Raw genomic sequence first — 18,787 nt, forward strand, 5'->3', positions numbered from 1 at the left:
AAATTTTTTAATTTTTTTTTTTTTTTTTTTTTTTTTTTTTTTTTTTTTTGTGGAGGGCTAAGGGGATCCAAACCCTTGACCTTGGTGTTGTAACACTGCACTCTAACCAACTGAACTGACTGGCTAGCTAGATTTTATATACAATAGAAAAACTTTTTTTAATAGTTATAATTAAAATTTTATTTCCTGTACATACAATGATATATATTAGAGTTCTTTTACTAAGAATTAACTTCATATAATAAATATTCAATGTTTGTCACTCAAATGAATTAAAAGCAAATATTAAACAAATGCATATTTTTTCAGATATGTTAGGAATGTAAGCAATAGCCTCTGGTATATAAAAACTTTGGAGAATATTTTCCAATTGGGACTTCTAAATAGACTGATCTAGTTGAGGCTTTTTAATACACAAATTTGATAAAGTTTGTTTTGTTTTTTAAGCAGGATTTTTTTAAAATTTTTTTCTCCAATGATAATTAGTATATTCAACATTACACATTGTAATCATTTTTTATGGCCCTTCACCAATTTCCTTTTTACTCCTTTCCCCCTCCCCTTTTCCCACTTCTAGTAGCCTCAATTCTGTCCTCTCCTTTTGAAAGTTCAACAAATTATTTTGTTTGTTGTATTTCAATGGCAGCACATTCACTGAAGAACATTTGAAATATCTTATACCTGTTATTTAACTCAAACACAGAAAACCAATTTAAATGCGCTGTTTTGTGAACTACGAATAAATTGCCTGCCCCAAAATTCTGTTTTTTTTTTTTTACAATAAAATGGTATGTAAAATATATCATAAAAGTTAGTGAAAATTATATCACCTCAAGATAAATTGACCCCAAAAGCTTAGATGAAAAGAGGATCAGTCTTATACTTAAGTAAATAACCTTATGAAGTAAAAGCTCCCTACCCTCTCCCAAAAATTTAAGGGAAAAAAAAGAATTAAAAGACCTTCTGGATGAAATAATTTTTTAAAATTTATTCCATGCAAGATATATTTGTTGAGCTCCTCTATATACAAATAGTCAAAATAACTATATAATGATAATTGTGATAAATGACATTAAAAAGTATGAAAGGGGCCGGCCTGGTGGCGCACTGCTATAGTGCGCCGCTTGGGAGGCGCGGCGGTGCTCCCACCGAGGGTTCGGATCCCACATACAGACCGGTTCCCGCTCACTGGCTGAGCGAGGCGCGGGGGCAACACCGAGGGTTGCGATCCCGTTGCTGGTCCCGGTCCGGTACGGGGGCGACACTGAGGGTTGCGATCCGTTGCCGGACACGGAAAAAGACAAAAAAAGGAAAAAAAAAAAAAAAAAGTATGAAAGAAAGGGCTCTAACAAAGAGTATAGGAGGGTGTTCTAGGCAAAGGATGTTCTAGGCAAAGGAAATAGCATGTTCAAGGAACATGAGAAAGGAAGGAGTTTGTTAAGCACAGAAATAAGCCAGGATGATAAGAGTTTTGTGAGTTAGGGTCAGGAGCTGAAGTTGGAGAGGTGGGTGAAGAATAGCTCATGCCTGCCTTGTAGGCCACATTATAGATGTTCAATTGTAAGAGCAGTGGGAAAACCATGACAGACTTAACCAAGGGAATGGAGTGTGGTCACATATATGTTCTCAATAGATCATTATGCATGCTTCATGTAGAAGAGATTAGGAGGGAACAGGGGGAAGATATAGAGAGACATTATTATACTGTTACAGCTGTCAAGTCAGAGATCCTGACTGCTTGGATACAGGGTTGTGACAGTGGAAAAATAGATAGAAGGTAGATAAAATTTGCTGTAATAATTAACTGGGTTGGAAGATTAGAAAAAGGATGGTAACAAGCCTAAAATTCTCATGCTTCTAAGATATACTCAATACAGTTGACCCTCCATATCCACATGTTCTGCATCCATAGATTCAACTAACCACAGAGCGAAAATATTCGCCAAAAAACCCCACATAAATAACAGTACAACAGTAAATAATACAAATAAAAAACTACAGTATAACAGCTATTTACATAACATTTACATTGTATTAGGTATTATAAGTAATGTAGAGATGATTTTAAGTGTACCGGAGGGTGTATGTAGGTTACATGCGAATACTACGTATGCCATTTTATATCAGGCACTGAGCATCCTTGGATTTTGGTATCTGCCAGGTGTGAGCATGGGGAGTGGTCCTGGAATCAGTACACTGAAGATACCGAGGGACAGCTGTACTGGGTGGAAGGTGATGCCATTTACTGAGATGGGGAATAGTAAAGGAGAACCAGGTTTGGGGACAGAATTTCATGTTGCTAGAATTTGTGTTAAAATGTAATCCTTTCTGGGCCAACCCAGTGGCGCACTGGAGAGTGCGCCGCTTGGGAGCGCGGCGGCGCTCCTGCCAAGGGTTCGGATCCCGTGTGGAGACCGGTTCCCGTTCACTGGCTGAGCGCGGTGCGGGCACAACACCGAGGGTTGCGATCCCGTTGCCGGTCCCCAGTACGGGCGCGACACCAATGGTTGTGATCCCGTTACCGGTCAGTAAAAAAGAGACAAAAAGGGGGAAAAAAGAAAAATAATCCTTTCTTCAGTTTTGGGTTTGAAATCATCATGTGGGCATGTTTTTCACTTGATTTTTTTTTAAAAACTAATATAAAAATATATGTTAAATGTTTTTCCGTGAATGAATTAGAAAATTCAGTTCATTTAATTTCAGTTCATTTCCAATTGGAATTGGAAAAAGGAATGACCCAGTTTTTGGGGGGGGGGTTTTGTCCTTTTTGAGACCGGCCGCACCGCGCTCAGCCAGTGAGCGCTGTGAGCGCACCGGTCATCCCTATATAGGATCCGAACCCGCTGCGGGAGCGCTGCTGTGCTCCCAGCGCCGCACTCTCCCGAGTGCGCCACGGGCTCATCCCGGAATGACCCAGTTTTATGAGACTTATTTTGCAATGTGGAGGGAGTATCAAACTTGGGGCTGACGTATAGACTTCCAGGTTACCTAAGGAGCTAGCAACTCCTCTATTAAAACGTGAGAAGAGTCTACTCTGCAGTGTTTATTTTAAGGAATTATTAACCTCTTGGCCTCATTTTATTGATCTGTGAAATTCAGAAGACAGACTGAATGATCTGATTCTAGCTTTAAGGTTCTGTGAGTTATGTTTTTTTTTCACATGCACGTGAAATTTCCAGTGAGCACAGGAAAACTCTGGAGTCATGTTCTTGGTGTGTGAGCAAGGATGGCCTTTGGGGAGTAGTACCATTAATTTGTTACAGCCTAAGTGCACTAAGTAGGACCCTAGTGATCAAAGGAGCACATACAGGTACTCTCTAGAGTCCTTATTTATTTTATATGTTGGAGGTCTTTGGTTTACTTTGATTTTTATGGGAAAATTATCTAAAGCCTTAAGTATATGTAATAGCAATTTACAGAACAAGTTGAAAAGTTCTCCTCTTCTGTGGTAGTTAGTAATGTAGTTCATACTTCTCTACCATAGTCCCATCTCTGTACTAACGTTGGATTCCCATAGGAGTATTCTTGTTGTAACTGGCATTACATGTTCTTTAGAGTACTATATCTATGGAGTTCAGCATGATAACAAAGTCATGAGCCTAACTAAGGATGTCTGTTTTGTCCCAGAACGAAGAAGTAAAAACTAGTATGTTCTTATTATCTATTTATTTACAGAGTAAACTCAAGTAGTGATGCTTAGCAGTTCAAAATGCATTGAAGAATGGCCACATGTTGATAATTGTTGAAGTTGGGTTATGGGTACATCAAGGTTTATTACACTATTCCCTCTGCATTTGTGTATGTGTGAAAATTTTCATAATAAAAAGTTAAACTGGAAAAAAATCATCTTTTATTCTTTTAAAACCTTACTTTTTCAGAAAGTACATAAATATTCCAGCACCAAGCTTATGATAGTTCTGAATGTGTAATTTTTAGGGGAAAAAAGCTGTGTAGATTCATAGCCTGTTGACATTTGTGATAAGTTCTATATATAAGAGTCTTCATACTTTGTTACAGGGACAGAATGATGCTGCTGAAATTGGAACAAGAAATTTTAGATTTCATTGGTAATAATGAGTAAGTCCTGACATTTAACAAGTAAACAAATTGTCATCACAGTTTTCCTTGACTTACTAAGTTGTTTTTTTTTTTTACTTCTAGGTCTCCACGTAAAAAATTCCCCCCAATGACATCTTACCATAGGATGCTATTACACAGAGTAGCTGCTTATTTTGGATTAGACCATAATGTTGATCAGAGTGGGAAGTCTGTCATAGTAAACAAAACTAGCAATACAAGAATGTAAGTGTCAAGAGATGTGGGTACGTGTCATGTATCTATGTAATAATACTTTATCTTCCCACAGAACCTTTCATTTGAAATTTTCCACGTGTTTTATCATCTTTTCATGATAACCTTCTGTGATAGGACCAAAAAGTACATTTAGTTCACTAGGAACAAAATGTACCAGTCTGAACTCGTAAAGCAGATGAATGAGGACTGGGGCGCATGGTAAAAAAAAGAAAGAAAGAAAACTTGGCAAAATATCAGTGATATTTGACAATGACTCTCTTAGGGATTTTTTTTTTAATTAATGTAATTTAAATTATAGCCTCAGGCGATTTGTAAAAATTAAATAAATAATAATAGGCAGAACTTGTCTTTTCACCCTGACCTTTAATTAATCATCTATCAATTTACCATCCTTTCTGAAGCCTGTTTTTGCTCCTTTTCTCTCACAAATCTCAAGAAGGTGGGACTATTGGTTAATACAGTATCATCCATAATTCAGTATCCCCTTTCTGCATCATGTATAATTTACTGAGGAAAAATTTTAAAGGGTTAGGAGGAGGCTTTTGCTTTAAAAAAGTAATTGCATATAGTGCTGGTGAAGTAAATCATCAGTACTGATATTTGGGAGCAAGAGGCCCAGCGCAGAGGCATCCAAGTTATAACAGGTACACAGCACCTTTTCTACGTGTTTGTAAGGCTAATCCTGAAGCATCTATTTGAGTTCAGTTACAGTTTATACTTTGGTACTTTGGTGGTGATCTACCTATCAAAAAGATTTTCCATATCAAGTTCATTTGTGGCAGCAACAGATGTGTCGTAGTGAACAGCAGTCAACTTCAGATGTCATAAGTTAATGCTTTTGAGTTATTTATTTTTCTGCCTATCCTGAAACTAGACTTTGCTCAGGGCCTTGTCTATGAACCATTCAGTTTGCATAGTTATATTTAATTCATCTATGTCCCTTCTGTTGTAGTGGCCTTTACCATTATAGCTGCCATATTGCTTGCTGGAATTATGTTGGTTTTCTTCCATTTCAAATAGTCTTTGTCAGCTACATAGATATATTTAAATGATTGTTCCTACAACTAAAATAAAACTAACAAAGGTAGATGTCTTGGAAAAGGATACTCTGTTTCCTTAGGGATTAAATGTTACCTGAAAATGTCAATCTTATTCAATTTTCATCTGCTTGTCCCTTAGTCTTTTTAAAGTATCCTTATCAATTTGTCTTTTCCCAAATAGTTATGTCATGGCTAAAGTAGGATAGTAACCATTAAGCTATGAGCTGAATTAAAGATGAATAAAACTAATTCGTTTAGCCAATACCTTTCAACATTACTCAGAGCTGCTGGATACCCAAGCACAAGTACATTAGCGGGCATTTTGACTAACATTTCGACTGGTGACTCTCTAAGGTTTTCAATACAGTGTAACCTCAGTTATTTGAATTCTATGAATGACGTCAGAAAGATTTAGGGTTCTCTTTATCAAGGTAATCAAAATTTTAGCTAAGCAAACATGTTTATGATGTACTTAAAGAAGTAAGGGTCAATAATGTAATTATAACTAGACATTTCAGATCATTGAAGTTACACTGTATTCTTATTTTATATCTTCTGGGATATAAAGAAGGTTGTAAATCAGAAAACCTTAGAGATCTGCTCCATATTGAATAAAAACAAACTTACCTTTTCCTCATAGGGAGACTACCCGCTCCAGCCTTGAACCAGTGGTGTTGTGGATGTCAACAACCCAGTGTCCACTGGGGTGTCTCAATGGAGCGGGAAGTTGGCGATTGCAGGGCAGTAAATTCAGGCATCTATAAAAGAAAGAGGTAAGACAGTCTTAAGGTTAGCTGAAATGCCTGCCAATGCTGTTTACAGTGTGGGAATCCAGCTGCTCTTAGAAAAGTTGCCAGGCCCTTGGTTAAACCTTGTAGTTCACTTTGGAATAGCAATCTTTAACCCAAGTACAAACTCTTGAATAAGAAACTGTGACTTTAAATACCTACAAAAATAGATGATGTAAGTAAATGGGGCGATCATGTGACAAAAATAACATACTGCCATTGTCGGAACTAAATAGACAATCTTCCAAGCCCCTAAGGAAAGCTGACTTTTTCTCATCATTTTGGTCAGGAAGCTATTTTTACTCTTATTTTTTTCCTTTGCTTTTGTATATAGCTTTATGTGGATATCTGTTCTCTATTTTACTCATCTAAGTCTACAAGTATTTTACAATAGATATTTCTTTAGTTTGCTCAGATAATTCTCATTTTTAAGTCTCCTTTTGCATAATTTGACAGGAGGTAGTTACAGTACTTTATTAGAAATTCACCAGTTTAAAACAAATACTCAGAAGTGTTGCTTTGGACCTATATATAATGAAATATCTAGTCTTAGTTTGCTGAAAATGTCATTACTTGGGTTTATTTGGATTCAGACTTTACTTAGGGTATTCACGTTATGTGACTATACTCGTATAAGACATATTTGAACTATATGTAAAAAAACTTTGGTAGGGGTTCTATTAGATTATAGCCATTAAATATATGTTTATATAGCATATATTTCAAAAGAGTAATTCCAGTTTTATAATAGAATGCTATTAAGTTATTAAGTTCATTGGATTAATTTGTTGGAGCTGAGAGTATATTTTGGGCGGTGAAATTTTATATAATTATGATTTTCCCAGGGCCACAACCTCGAGTCTTGTCTTCTAGATCTCAGTGGAACTTGCAGCATTTCCATAAAGGAAAGACCAATCCTTTATGAAATATATTGTTAAGATTTCGTAATCATTACTTTAGGTTACAACTTCAACCTCTAAAAGAGAGTTGCTCTTTTCTAACCTGTTTCAGTTAATGTAAAACAAAGCTGTGCCCTGCTGTAATTAAGCATTCTTGGTAACTTGGGTGCATTTGATCTAGTCTCTAAATTTTTAGTTAATTCAACCACAAAATATTTGATTACTTTCAATTATATAACACCAACCTAGGTACTATAGGAGTGTAACATATAAGATACGTTTGTCCCAGAATTTTATCATAGACTTAAAGGAGGCAACACGAAGAGAATATACAAGCTTTGGGTCTGACAAACCTGGGCTGCAACTATGGCTCAGTCATGTACTTGCCCTTTGACCTTGCACAGTTTCTTATGCCATTTGAACCTGTTTTCTCGGTAATATTATAACCACAAACTTCTACTGAGTGTTTACTGTTTTAAGTGCTGTTCACATATTAATTCATTTCGTCTTCAGAACAACCCTATGAAGTGGGTACACTGTAGTTTTCATTTTACGAATGAGGAAACTGGGGAATAGAAAGGTTAAGTAACTTACACAAGTGCTAAAGTAACTAAAGTGGTAAAGCTCAGTATTTGAACCCAAGCAGTTTAACTCCAGAGCCCACGCTGTATTTGATGTGGCCTCTCAACTATAAAACATGAGATAGTCAGTATTTTATCGTGAGATTATTGTGAGGACTAAACGTGATAACATCTGTTTATGGCATTAATAAGTGGTAACTTTTATTACTTTTATTGCTTTTCATAAAATGTTTAACTTTTCTGTAAATATTGTGCATTTTTTTTTAGACCTGATCAGAAATTTAATGAACATATTAAAGATGATAAAGGTGAAGACTTTCAGAAACGATACATCCTCAAGAGAGATAACTCCAGCTTTGACAAAGATGATAACCAGGTAACCTACAACAATTATAATATTTTTATAGGTACAAGACTTATTATACCAGTAGTTCTTTTTCCCAAAAATTAATTGTTTTGTTTTCTTTAGATGAGAATACGTTTGAAAGATGACAGGAGAAGCAAATCTATAGAAGAAAGGGAAGAAGAGTACCAGAGAGCTAGAGACCGAATATTTTCCCAAGATGTATGTACTAACTTATATTTAGGTCTTCATGTTAAAACATATTCTGATTGCATTGTACGGCCTCAGTTCCCCTTTAATCTATTGATCACATTCATTTTTAACAGCATTTGTTACATGCATATAAGGTCACCTTTTAGAAATATTGAGATCTGTCTTGTTTGTGTTAATAATTTGATAGTTTACAAAATCCTCCATTTCCACAGCTATGTAAAGGGCCTCAGTTCCCCTTTAATCTATTGATCACATTCATTTTTAACAGCATTTGTTACATGCATATAAGGTCACCTTTTAGAAATATTGAGATTTGTCTTGTTTGTGTTAATAATTTGATAGTTTACAAAATCCTCCATTTCCACAGCTATGTAAAATTTTACAAAAACTGGAAGCATATAAGGGCCGGCCGTGGCTCACTTGGGAGAGCGTGGTGCTGACAACACCAAGTCAAGGGTTAAGATCCCCTTACTAGTCATCTTTAAAAAAAAACAAAAACAAAAACTGGAAGCATATAAGGGCCGGCCGTGGCTCACTTGGGAGAGCGTGGTGCTGACAACACCAAGTCAAGGGTTAAGATCCCCTTACTAGTCATCTTTAAAAAAAAACAAAAACAAAAACTGGAAGCATATAGACTACAAGAGTCATCAAAAGAATATTGGACTGAATATATAGTTTGTGTAATTTTTTTTCTCCAGATTTCTGACAGACTTGAGATTTTTAGAACATTAGTCATTGTCTACAAAATCCTATACTGTAAACCCTACTTGTTAGTGGATTTTCTTGAATAAATAACATGTTTGCTCTTTTAAAATAAAGAGGCGAATAAGGGCCGGCCAATTAGCTCAGTTTGTTAAAGCTCTATGTTATAACACTGAGGTCAAGGGTTCAGATCCCCATACGAGCCAGCTGTGCCCCCCAAAAATAATCTAATTGATTTTTTTAGATTAATATTTGTTTTCCACTTTATAAGTGATTATATGATAGAGCTCTTATAAATGGCTAATTATTATACGCATATATGCCAGAAGAGAATCAGTTTTTCCCAATATCCATTACACATCTGTTCTTTGCAGTTCTAGGTACTATTCATGGATATATGAATTTATGTAATGTGTGTTAACACTGCCACAGAAATTTCCTCTGTGTTTAAAAACAAAGATTAAATAACATTAGATTTCAGACCATCATTAATAATTTATAGTGTTTATTCAATAAATTTTATTGAGTACCTGTAGTAAGTGTTATGCTGGGCACTGGAGAACATATCTGTGGATAGTTATAATAATTTATCCCAAAACAACCCTATATGGTAGATAATATCATTATTTTTATTTTCCAGATAAGGAAACTGGGGCTCCAGGAGGCAAAGCAAAATGGCCAGGGATCACACAGCTAGAAAATGGCAGAGTTGGGATCAATCCAAGTCTGATGAACTTAGATACTACACTAGATGTATTTCTCTCTCTCTAGTTTATTACATGAAGTCTCTGCCCTTAGTAAGTTGTCAAGTAATTACAAGATGGTGTGTGGTTTGTATAGAGACGTAAGATATAATAGGGAACATAGCAGGGAAGTACCATAAACGATGGGACATGGCAGAGAAGCACCATAAACCAGAAGTTTGGAGAGGATGGGAGAGTTAGCTTCCAAGAGGAGACATACAGGAGTGAAGAGTTCCAAGTAGAAGCTCAAAATTTGCAGAGGCCCAGATATAAGGGAGAACTTGACACATGTGAGGAATTGAAAGATTCAGAGTAGCCCAGGTGTTGTAGGAAGTGAGGAAAGTTTAGATTGGGGAAATAATCAAGAACCAGATGACTTGGTCATGAAAGTTTGTTAAGATGGTTGGACTTTTGGCTTTTTTTGGTTAGGAAACATTTTCTGTAAGTGCCAGATAATAAATATTTTAGGCTTTTTGAGCCATATAGTCTTCATCACAACTATTCAAATCTGACTTTAGTGTGAAAGCATCCATAGACAGTACTTAAATGAATGGTCATGGCTGTGTTCCAGTAAAACTTTGTTTGCAGAATTAGGTGCTTGGTCATATTTTGCTAACTCCTGTGCTAAAATATCAGGGAGCCATTCAGGAGGGAAGATATGATCAACTTGACATTTTAGAGAGATTGCTCTGGCACTTGTTATATAAAATGGGTGAAAAAGGCAAAAACCGATAGCTGGAAACTAGTTACAGTAGAAGACTGTTGTAATAATACAAACAAAAATGATCATTACCTGACCTAGTTTAACAGTACCAGAGGAGTTCTACTGTAAGCATCATTAAGGCATAGCTGCTTGTTCACTGCTATATCCATAGCCAAGGCACTGGCAATAAAATATTTGTCATGTGAATGAGGTGGAATCTAAAGAGTGGTATATACCTTGAATATATGATAATGAAAATGGGTTCATTTGTTTAGAAGAGAATATTTCAATTCCAAATTAATTTGGACCACAAATTGAGTGACTTCAAGAGAGAGATCTATGAAAAGTAAGCATGGTGTCTTCAAGCCAGAAGAAAAATTCTTTTATCATTTATTTGTTTATCCTTATCACCATTTTGCTTTTGGGGGGGGTACTTTTAAAATATTATTACATATGTTTTCTGTTGTCATCATTGGTTTACAGATGGCATTATATATTTGACAAAAGCTCAACTTTTGTATCTATTCTTTCTTTCTAGTCCCTGTGTTCCCAAGAGAATTATATTATTGACAAAAGGTGAGGGAATTTTTAACATCTGTTTTGGTAACTGTCTGACTGATGCTAATAAAAATAAAAATGTCTTATTAAAATGCCAACAGAATCCAAGATGAGGATGCTAGTAGTACACAGCAGAGGCGCCAGATATTTAGGTATTCGAAACATGTTTTCAATACAGTATTGACAAATTAAAGCATTTTTTTCTTTACTCTTTCTCCCCTACCCTGCATTATCTTTTCAAAATTTTATTTCTAAATTACAGAGTTAATAAAGACACTTCAGGGAGATCAACAAATAGCCATCAAAGCAGCACTGAGAATGAGTTGAAGTACTCGGAACCACGACCTTGGAGCAGCACAGATTCAGACAGCTCTCTTCGAAACTTGAAGCCTGCTGTCACCAAAGCCAGCAGCTTCAGTGGAATCTCAGTCCTGACGAGAGGTGATAGTTCTGGAAGCAGCAAAAGCATAGGCAGGCTTTCAAAAACAGGTATAAATATTTACCTAGAATTGTGTGGTCAAAATATAAGTTTTTCTAACGTTTTCTTAGCTATATATCATATGGCTTCTAATTATCCTAAAATGTAACATTACTACCAGCAGTGCACTCACCAGCTCCAAAGTACGTAAGGGGTAGTATGTTTATTGACATTAGAATTTGTTCTCTGTCCTGGAGAGAGATTTACTTACAAACATCAATTAAAATAAACATTCTTCTAATTTGTGACATAAACTTAAGTAGGTAGGTTCAATGAAATGTCATCTCTTGTTCAAGTGCCCAGAGGTGATTGGAATTTTTTCATTGCTTATTTAGAGTTGGAAAGCACAGTTTCTTACCTAGGATTATTTAACACTGATTGCATTTTCAGCTAATTCTATCAATTAGTGATTGCATTTTTTTTTTTTTTTCTTTTTTCGTGTCCGGCACCGGATCGCAACCCTCGGTGTCGCGCCCGTCCCGGACTGGGACCGTTTGTTAACTGGGTCTTTTAATTACTGTGTGAAACCTTTTACTGTGAGAGAATGTTTAAGAATATTTTAAATGAAGTGTGAAATTACAATTCACTAATGAGCAATCCAAAAGGCTTATGGCATGCAATGTATTTAGCATTCTTGAAATTATAGTTTGCAATAAAGAATCAGAGCCATGCACAGCAAGCGCTACTGGAGTCTCATAACTACTGGAGTTGTCTGATGCTTCATGGCATCGTTTACAGAATGTTATTCAAAAGCCAAAAACACTGAAACCAACCAATTTCATATTTTAGCGTGAACAGAATTTACACAGTTTGGTAGTCTTTGCCCATCAATATTAGTACCTCATTCAGAATAACAATCGTAATAACTTCGTATAGCATACATTATACGAAGTTATACGAGTTGCGCCCACACCTCGCTCAGCCAGTGAGCAGGAACCGGTCTGTATGTGGGATCCGAACCCTTGGTGGGAGCGCCTCCGCGCTCTCAAGCGGCGCACTGTAGCAGTGCGCCACCGGGCCGGCCCCGTGATTGCATTTTTTAAATAAAGTCCTTTGTTTGCCATTCAGAAAACGATAAAATTGCTGAGTGTTCAAGGAATTTAAAAACCAAAGGCAAATAATATGATGTGGCTATTATAAATGACTGGAAATTTCAGTAATCTTATTCTCGTAGCTTCTTTGCTTTTAGAGTACATCAGCTCATAACATTTTCTCTTTTCATTTTCACTAACTGGCTTCAGTACTAAAGAAGCTCATGTATCTTTTAGGACCCTTATTGATCTTTATTTTTATTCCAAAATAAGCATGAAAGTCAGAAATGGCTGTTTTGTCCTAGCCTATTTGGGTTAGCCTAGACTTATGATCACTGCTGAATTAAAACTTTTTAAGAACATGTACTATGTATAATCTGTATTGTCTTCAGAGATTAAAACAAATTATTTAACCCTTTTTTTAATAGGCAAAAAATGATTTTTAATTAATTCCATGGGTAAATCTACATAGTTCTTATCAAGAGCCATTTTGGCACAACTTAAAATAGAAGCTGTCCTACCCAAGGCAATCTGTATAGTGTATCATAGTTGTTCATTTTATTCATTAAATATTCTCCATCCTAGAGTCAACTCCCTTATTCAAAACCTAATTAACTGTATACATTATTCTATCTTTTCCTTTCTTTCATTGTCTCTTTATCCATCTTTAGCCATTATACGAAAGTCAGTGACATTTCACCTCCCTGTGTAATAGAAAATGAAATAGATTGCAGGCATGAAAGCAGTTAAAAATCAACTATCAAATTTATTAAGTTCTCTGAGAAATAAATTTTAAGCTGATGCTAATATAAGTTCTAGGAATATTTTTCATGCTAACTCTGTCCCTTGATAAGATAAAAATTTGAAAGTTGACTTTACATTATAGGAACATGCTATGATTATAAACTGAGAAATGAAATTCTGCAATGAAACTTGAACGTTGTTTCTCTTAATAGAGAATTTATCATTTCTATTACTACCGATGCTACTATTAATCTTTCTGTGTTCTTATAGATAAGGGGTTTCTGATATAAGAGGTTTGGGGCATTTTGCTGTGCTAAGTTCTTTTTCCTGGGGGTAAATTATAATCTGTATATTCCTAGGTGTTAATCTAAAAGGTAAAATGTACATAATTTTGTCCTTTTGGGAATGTGGGTAATGTGCTTTTTGTGACTGTCTGTGGCTGGTGTTATTATAAACTTGCTTTAGTTGGCATGCTCTGGCTATGACTTCTCTGACAATTTATGTGATCAGTTTGCAGAATGAAACTTGTTTGTTATGGAAGGGGTAAGCAAAGTTGGTCAGCAAGTCAAAAATAGCCAATGCTTTTATGTGGTGACTGCATGTTATGCAATGTGAATTTTATTGTTACATTTTTAAAACCTGTGTTTTTATATGAGATTTTTTAAATCCATATTTTTCATTACTCCTCCCCTAGGTTCTGAGTCTTCTGGTAGTGTAGGGTCATCTACGGGCTCTCTTTCTCACATCCAGCAGCCTCTTCCAGGTACAGCTCTCAGCCAGTCTTCTCATGGCGCACCTGTCATCTATCCAACTGTCAGCACTCATAGTTCTCTTTCCTTTGATGGTGGCCTAAATGGGCAAGTTGCATCTCCTAGTGCTAGCTTCTTGTTGCTTCCCTTGGAAGCAGCAGGCATACCACCTGGCAGTATTCTGATCAACCCACAAACAGGTTGGTATCTAGAAAAAGGTGTTTATTTTAGTTTAGATGTCAGGAATTATCTGAAAATTAAGGATACTTATTATATATATATTGTCTGTATATGTGTTGACAGCTTTTTATTTTTCAGGAATAACTAGCATTTTCCCAAGAACTTTAATAAAAACACATGCTAGAAAATGTTAAAAGACACACTTATGTCAGAAAGTATTTTTCCCCTTGTGACATTTATGACATCTTCTAGGCCAAATAATGGCCTAACTATAATTAAACAAGAAGTCATTTCCTAGAAATGAGACAACCATTTGATACAATTTTATCCTGGGGAAAATAGTGTGCATTTTGTGAAGAAGGACTAAGTACGCAGCTCTCATTCGTTATATAAATAAGTGGAAAAAACCTACAATTAATTGCCCTTCAGAATGTGGTGTTTGGTTTCTTCTGAGGAAAAACTAAAGGATGTCTTATTATTAGTAAAAGAAAATGGGTAGTCATTATGAATTAATTTTGACGACAGTGTTCTTGTTCTCTGTAATTAGCTAATTTACATTTATTGAGCATTTACTTCATACCGTGTACTGTTAGATGCTTTAAATACTTTATTTATAATTTTTATAACAACCCTGTCAGATAGGTGCAATCCTCATTTACAGATAAGGAATCTGAACCTCAGGTGAAGAAACTGCAGTTATAATACATTTTACCATGTAGATTGGCAATAATGACTTATATGGAAAAAAATATGATCATTTTAAAGATTGCTTGGTCTCTACTCAAAATAATGTAGCCCAGTCATTTGACAAGGTAATGAAAACAATCTTACATCTTTTGATAATTTTAAGACTAATGGACTTAGCTAATGTAGTTAGAACATAATGGCAGTGGTTGGGTGAGGCAGATACAGATGGGAGTGTTAAGTCTCTGATTATCCCTGGGCCTTTCCTTCTGGTTGTTGTAGACCAAACCCATGACTTGGAAATCATTACTTTCAGGGTTTTTTCCGTCTCTTTTTAAGATGAAGTATTTGAAAATTTGTTTCTATTATAAGAATTTAATTAGCATGAATAACTGATTATTCAGAAATTAGTTCCATTTTTACTTATAACAAGTATCTTCTTATCCTTCGTGTGTATTATTACTAAACTTATTTTTCTAGGACAGGATAGAGGATGATTTAATGTTTTACTGTTTCTTATTATCAAAACACATTTGTTAATATGGTTTGGGTAACATGAAAGATTCACTTGCTTTTGAAGTGATAGGGTGAAAAACTGATCAGCCTGAAAGTGAATTGTATTCTTAATTTAAAATGAGTCCAAAAGTGATCTGTTTGGATTTTGAAAACAGTGTTACAACACATCTGACTTTTTTCAGCAAACAGTTCTTAAATTACTTTTGACACTGCTTTCACCCAAATCTGCTCTATCATTTTTCCCAAATTATATAACAATCAACAAATACCCAGCGTGACTTGTTTTTAGTTTTCTATAACCATCACATAAATTGTCAAGATGCTAACTAATGAAAATAATTTTACTTTGGAAGACTTGTGCTGCATGGTAGCAATAGGCTGGTGTAGTCTTCTCTCCCCAAATATTATTTTATTGTATGTCATAAGTCTCCTCAAAAAAAAAAAAAAGAAAGGTTTACCATGGAGAAAAGAATGTTTCGAAGGCAATTTGAGAAACTTTATTCAGTCAAATTTCTCTGTGTTCCTCTGTATTCTACTCACTCTAAATGGATACTATAGTCAATGAACAGTTTATTTCACATAGTCCTTTTTTGTTTCTTTTTTACTAATCTAATGTACAGTAAAGAAAAATACTAATCTTTAAATCTATTTATACCTTCATTGAAAAAAATATCTCGAAAGAGTTATCCAAAATGTTAACTGTAAGATTATGGAGGATTCATTTTCTTTTTGATCTCTATTTGTTGGTTATTTTCCTACAATAAAAATGTTACTTTTTATAATAAGAAAAAGTTGTTTAGAGTATATGTGTACAGCGAGAAAAAAGTATTTATTTTACTTGGTTATTAAAATATCTATCTCCCTTCCCTAATAATTGGTAAGCGATAAGAACAAAACCTTAGTTAATACTAGAGTTCTTCCTAGTTTTATCTCTTATCAATGAATAAAGCTCACTCAAATTAAAAAGAAATTATTTCAGAAAATTATTTAGAATTTAAAAAATCATTTACAACTTTTAGCAAATTAGAAATTATAAAATAAGGACACTGCCATAAGTTCACAGTTTGAACTTTGAAGCTGTCAGTCATTTTAATTTTCTTCCAGTTTTAATTTTGTTAGTGAAATATATGCAGTGTTGCCTATAAATTAGATATTTCCCCTCCACTTATAAAAACTAATAAATAATTTCAAATATCCCAAAGTCAAGCATCTTCTCTTCAAAGTGAAATGTGTTACAGCCCTATAGGACTACAACCCTGTAACTAAATCCCTTGGGCAAAATGTGTTTCATAATTCAGAGTTCTTAGAAAAACCGTGTGTTATAAAATAAGCTTACTAGGGTCTGAGGCAACACCCCAGAGTAAAACACTGCAGCCGAACATTTGAACATTTACTGTGAGAAAATAAAGACTATTAATAGCCCCATATCATATCAGACTGCTTACCAAGCTAAGAGAATCTTTAAGTTTTTGAAAAATTGGGGTTTTTGGAATTGTGGATAAGGGATTGTGGACATGTTTTGTAAATTATTAGTAGAATGACCTTTTTTCAATCTCTATTGTAAATTGGGTTTTTCTTCCTTTTTAATTTTTCAGGTCAGCCCTTTATAAACCCAGATGGGAGTCCAGTTGTGTATAATCCTCCTATGACTCAACAACCAGTTAGAACTCAAGTGCCTGGACCTCCACAGCCACCTCTGCCACCCCCACCACCTCAACAACCAGCAGCTAATCACATTTTCTCACAGGTGCACATATCCACGATCGCATAATGCTAAGTTCTCCTGCCTTTGCATATTTGGGACTAAATTCACTGATTATAATTGAGATAGCCCAAGTAAGTGTCTCTTAGAACTTTGATATCCTGCCACCAGTGATGTCCCACTTACTACTCACAGTAAGAGAGGGTTAACTTCAAGGGCTTTTCAGCAGGTAAATACTGAATATATATTGGAAAGAAGGGAAATTTTTTTGATCTCGTGAGCGTATCTGGTGAGTATTTTATCCCTATTTCACAACAGCAAGAAATGGACAAGAGGAGGAATGAAAACAAAACTAAGATTATTGTTCGTCTGACAAAGTGAGTTGTTTAAGATTCAGTAGATTGAGCAGTTAAGAAAAACCGATATGTGTTGCAGAAGGTCTGCAAGATACTCATCATCCATTCCAGCTACTATGAGAAATAGAGACAAAGAAATTCTGAGAGTTAGAATTCTCAAAAGTACTCTAAATAATTTCTTGAATTTACATAAACGTTTAGAGTTTACCCATGTGTTTTCACATTCAGTCTTTTCCCCCTAAACTTGATTATACCAGTATAAACTCTTTTATTTTCCTTCAAACTTTTAAAGGTTGTGTAACATATCAAAGACAGTTTATACAGTTAGCTATATCCCTTTTTTCCTGTAAGACTATCTAAATATTCCACTGGTAAGAACATGCAAAGTAATTTCTTATGAAAGAACTATGGTGATAAACTTAACTGGAGAAATTTCATAAGTTTTGCTCACAAGTGATATTTGTATTGCAGGGGTAATGAACATATTAGCAGTTTAATTACCAATTATCATATAGAGTGAAAGTCATGAAAATAGCTGTACCTCTGGCAATTAAGGCTTCTAATAGGGGGCAAACCAGTTTTATTTTGGTTTCTTTTTAAGTAGAAGGACTTAAAGGCGTTTGTTGCATTTCTGCCACCACGCAGATGAATTTACATATGTGGAAATGATTGCCTAAAACTATTTCCAAAGATTCCTATATCCCTTTTCCAACCGATTTGGTTATATACACTCAGACTACATAAAATTCTTTCTCTGGCCTTCTCTGCTTTGGTGTCATTCAACTTAGTCAAAAGAACTTCTTCTTTGTTTGGCTGTCATGTGGTTGTCTTCGCAGTGCTATGTATTTCACTAGAAGCTTTTTCGGATTGATTTTTATTTGATTTCATTTTTATTTAACTTGGTGGAAATAATGTTACTCTGGCAGCTTCAAAAAATTCTAAGTATTTATCTAACACTATATATTTTAGACTATCTCTTACAATTAGCTTTTTCTGATTTAGTTGTGAAAGACAACCCTAAATGAAGGTGTAGGTAGCTTAGTTTATAGCCTTAATGAACTATAACTTCAAGTCTTGGGGTATATATCAAACTCCATTACAGATGTTCCTGGCATTGCTTCAGATGCTTCAAGTAATTCATTATCAAGTACAGAAACAGAGATTCAATCAACAAATGATGCTTAATAACTGTCTTTTCTACACTTTGAGATAATCAATCCATGGAATTTCAAATAACCAAACAAAATAATGCTATGATTTCCAAAGCCTTCAGATGGGCTACATTTTTAAGATGTACAGTGTAAAACCAATCACTTTACTTGGATGTTGTTTTTCAGCTAGTTGCAATTCAAACAGGAAAAGAAAGTGCTAAGGCTTTTTCTTCTGTCAGAATTTCACTTTGAGGGGCCGGCCCGGTGGCGCACTGCTACAGTGCGCCGCTTGGGAGTGTGGCGGTGCTCCCG

The 18,787-nt window shown here is 35.1% G+C and overlaps 1 protein-coding gene across 8 annotated transcripts in view; it reads left to right on the top strand.

The window, feature by feature from the left end:
• Window positions 1-18,787, top strand: part of R3HDM1 (R3H domain containing 1) — a 199,996-nt gene that overhangs the window by 106,857 nt on the left and 74,352 nt on the right. For 6 of the 8 annotated variants that reach the window (XM_008583548.1, XM_008583529.1, XM_008583559.1 and 3 more), the window contains 9 exons: window positions 4,018-4,077; window positions 4,162-4,302; window positions 7,890-7,998; window positions 8,092-8,187; window positions 10,865-10,902; window positions 10,986-11,036; window positions 11,147-11,373; window positions 13,832-14,086; window positions 16,862-17,013. In XM_008583548.1, coding sequence (XP_008581770.1) covers window positions 4,018-4,077; window positions 4,162-4,302; window positions 7,890-7,998; window positions 8,092-8,187; window positions 10,865-10,902; window positions 10,986-11,036; window positions 11,147-11,373; window positions 13,832-14,086; window positions 16,862-17,013 — 1,129 coding nt within the window. Of the gene's footprint in view, window positions 1-4,017; window positions 4,078-4,161; window positions 4,303-5,994; window positions 6,128-7,889; window positions 7,999-8,091; window positions 8,188-10,864; window positions 10,903-10,985; window positions 11,037-11,146; window positions 11,374-13,831; window positions 14,087-16,861; window positions 17,014-18,787 lie in introns of those variants that run through there. The other 2 variants (XM_008583565.1, XM_008583538.1) reach the window with 2 other exon arrangements.

The sequence above is a fragment of the Galeopterus variegatus genome, unplaced genomic scaffold (assembly GCF_000696425.1).
Source record: "Galeopterus variegatus unplaced genomic scaffold, G_variegatus-3.0.2 Scaffold98, whole genome shotgun sequence".
Taxonomy (NCBI): domain Eukaryota; kingdom Metazoa; phylum Chordata; class Mammalia; order Dermoptera; family Cynocephalidae; genus Galeopterus; species Galeopterus variegatus.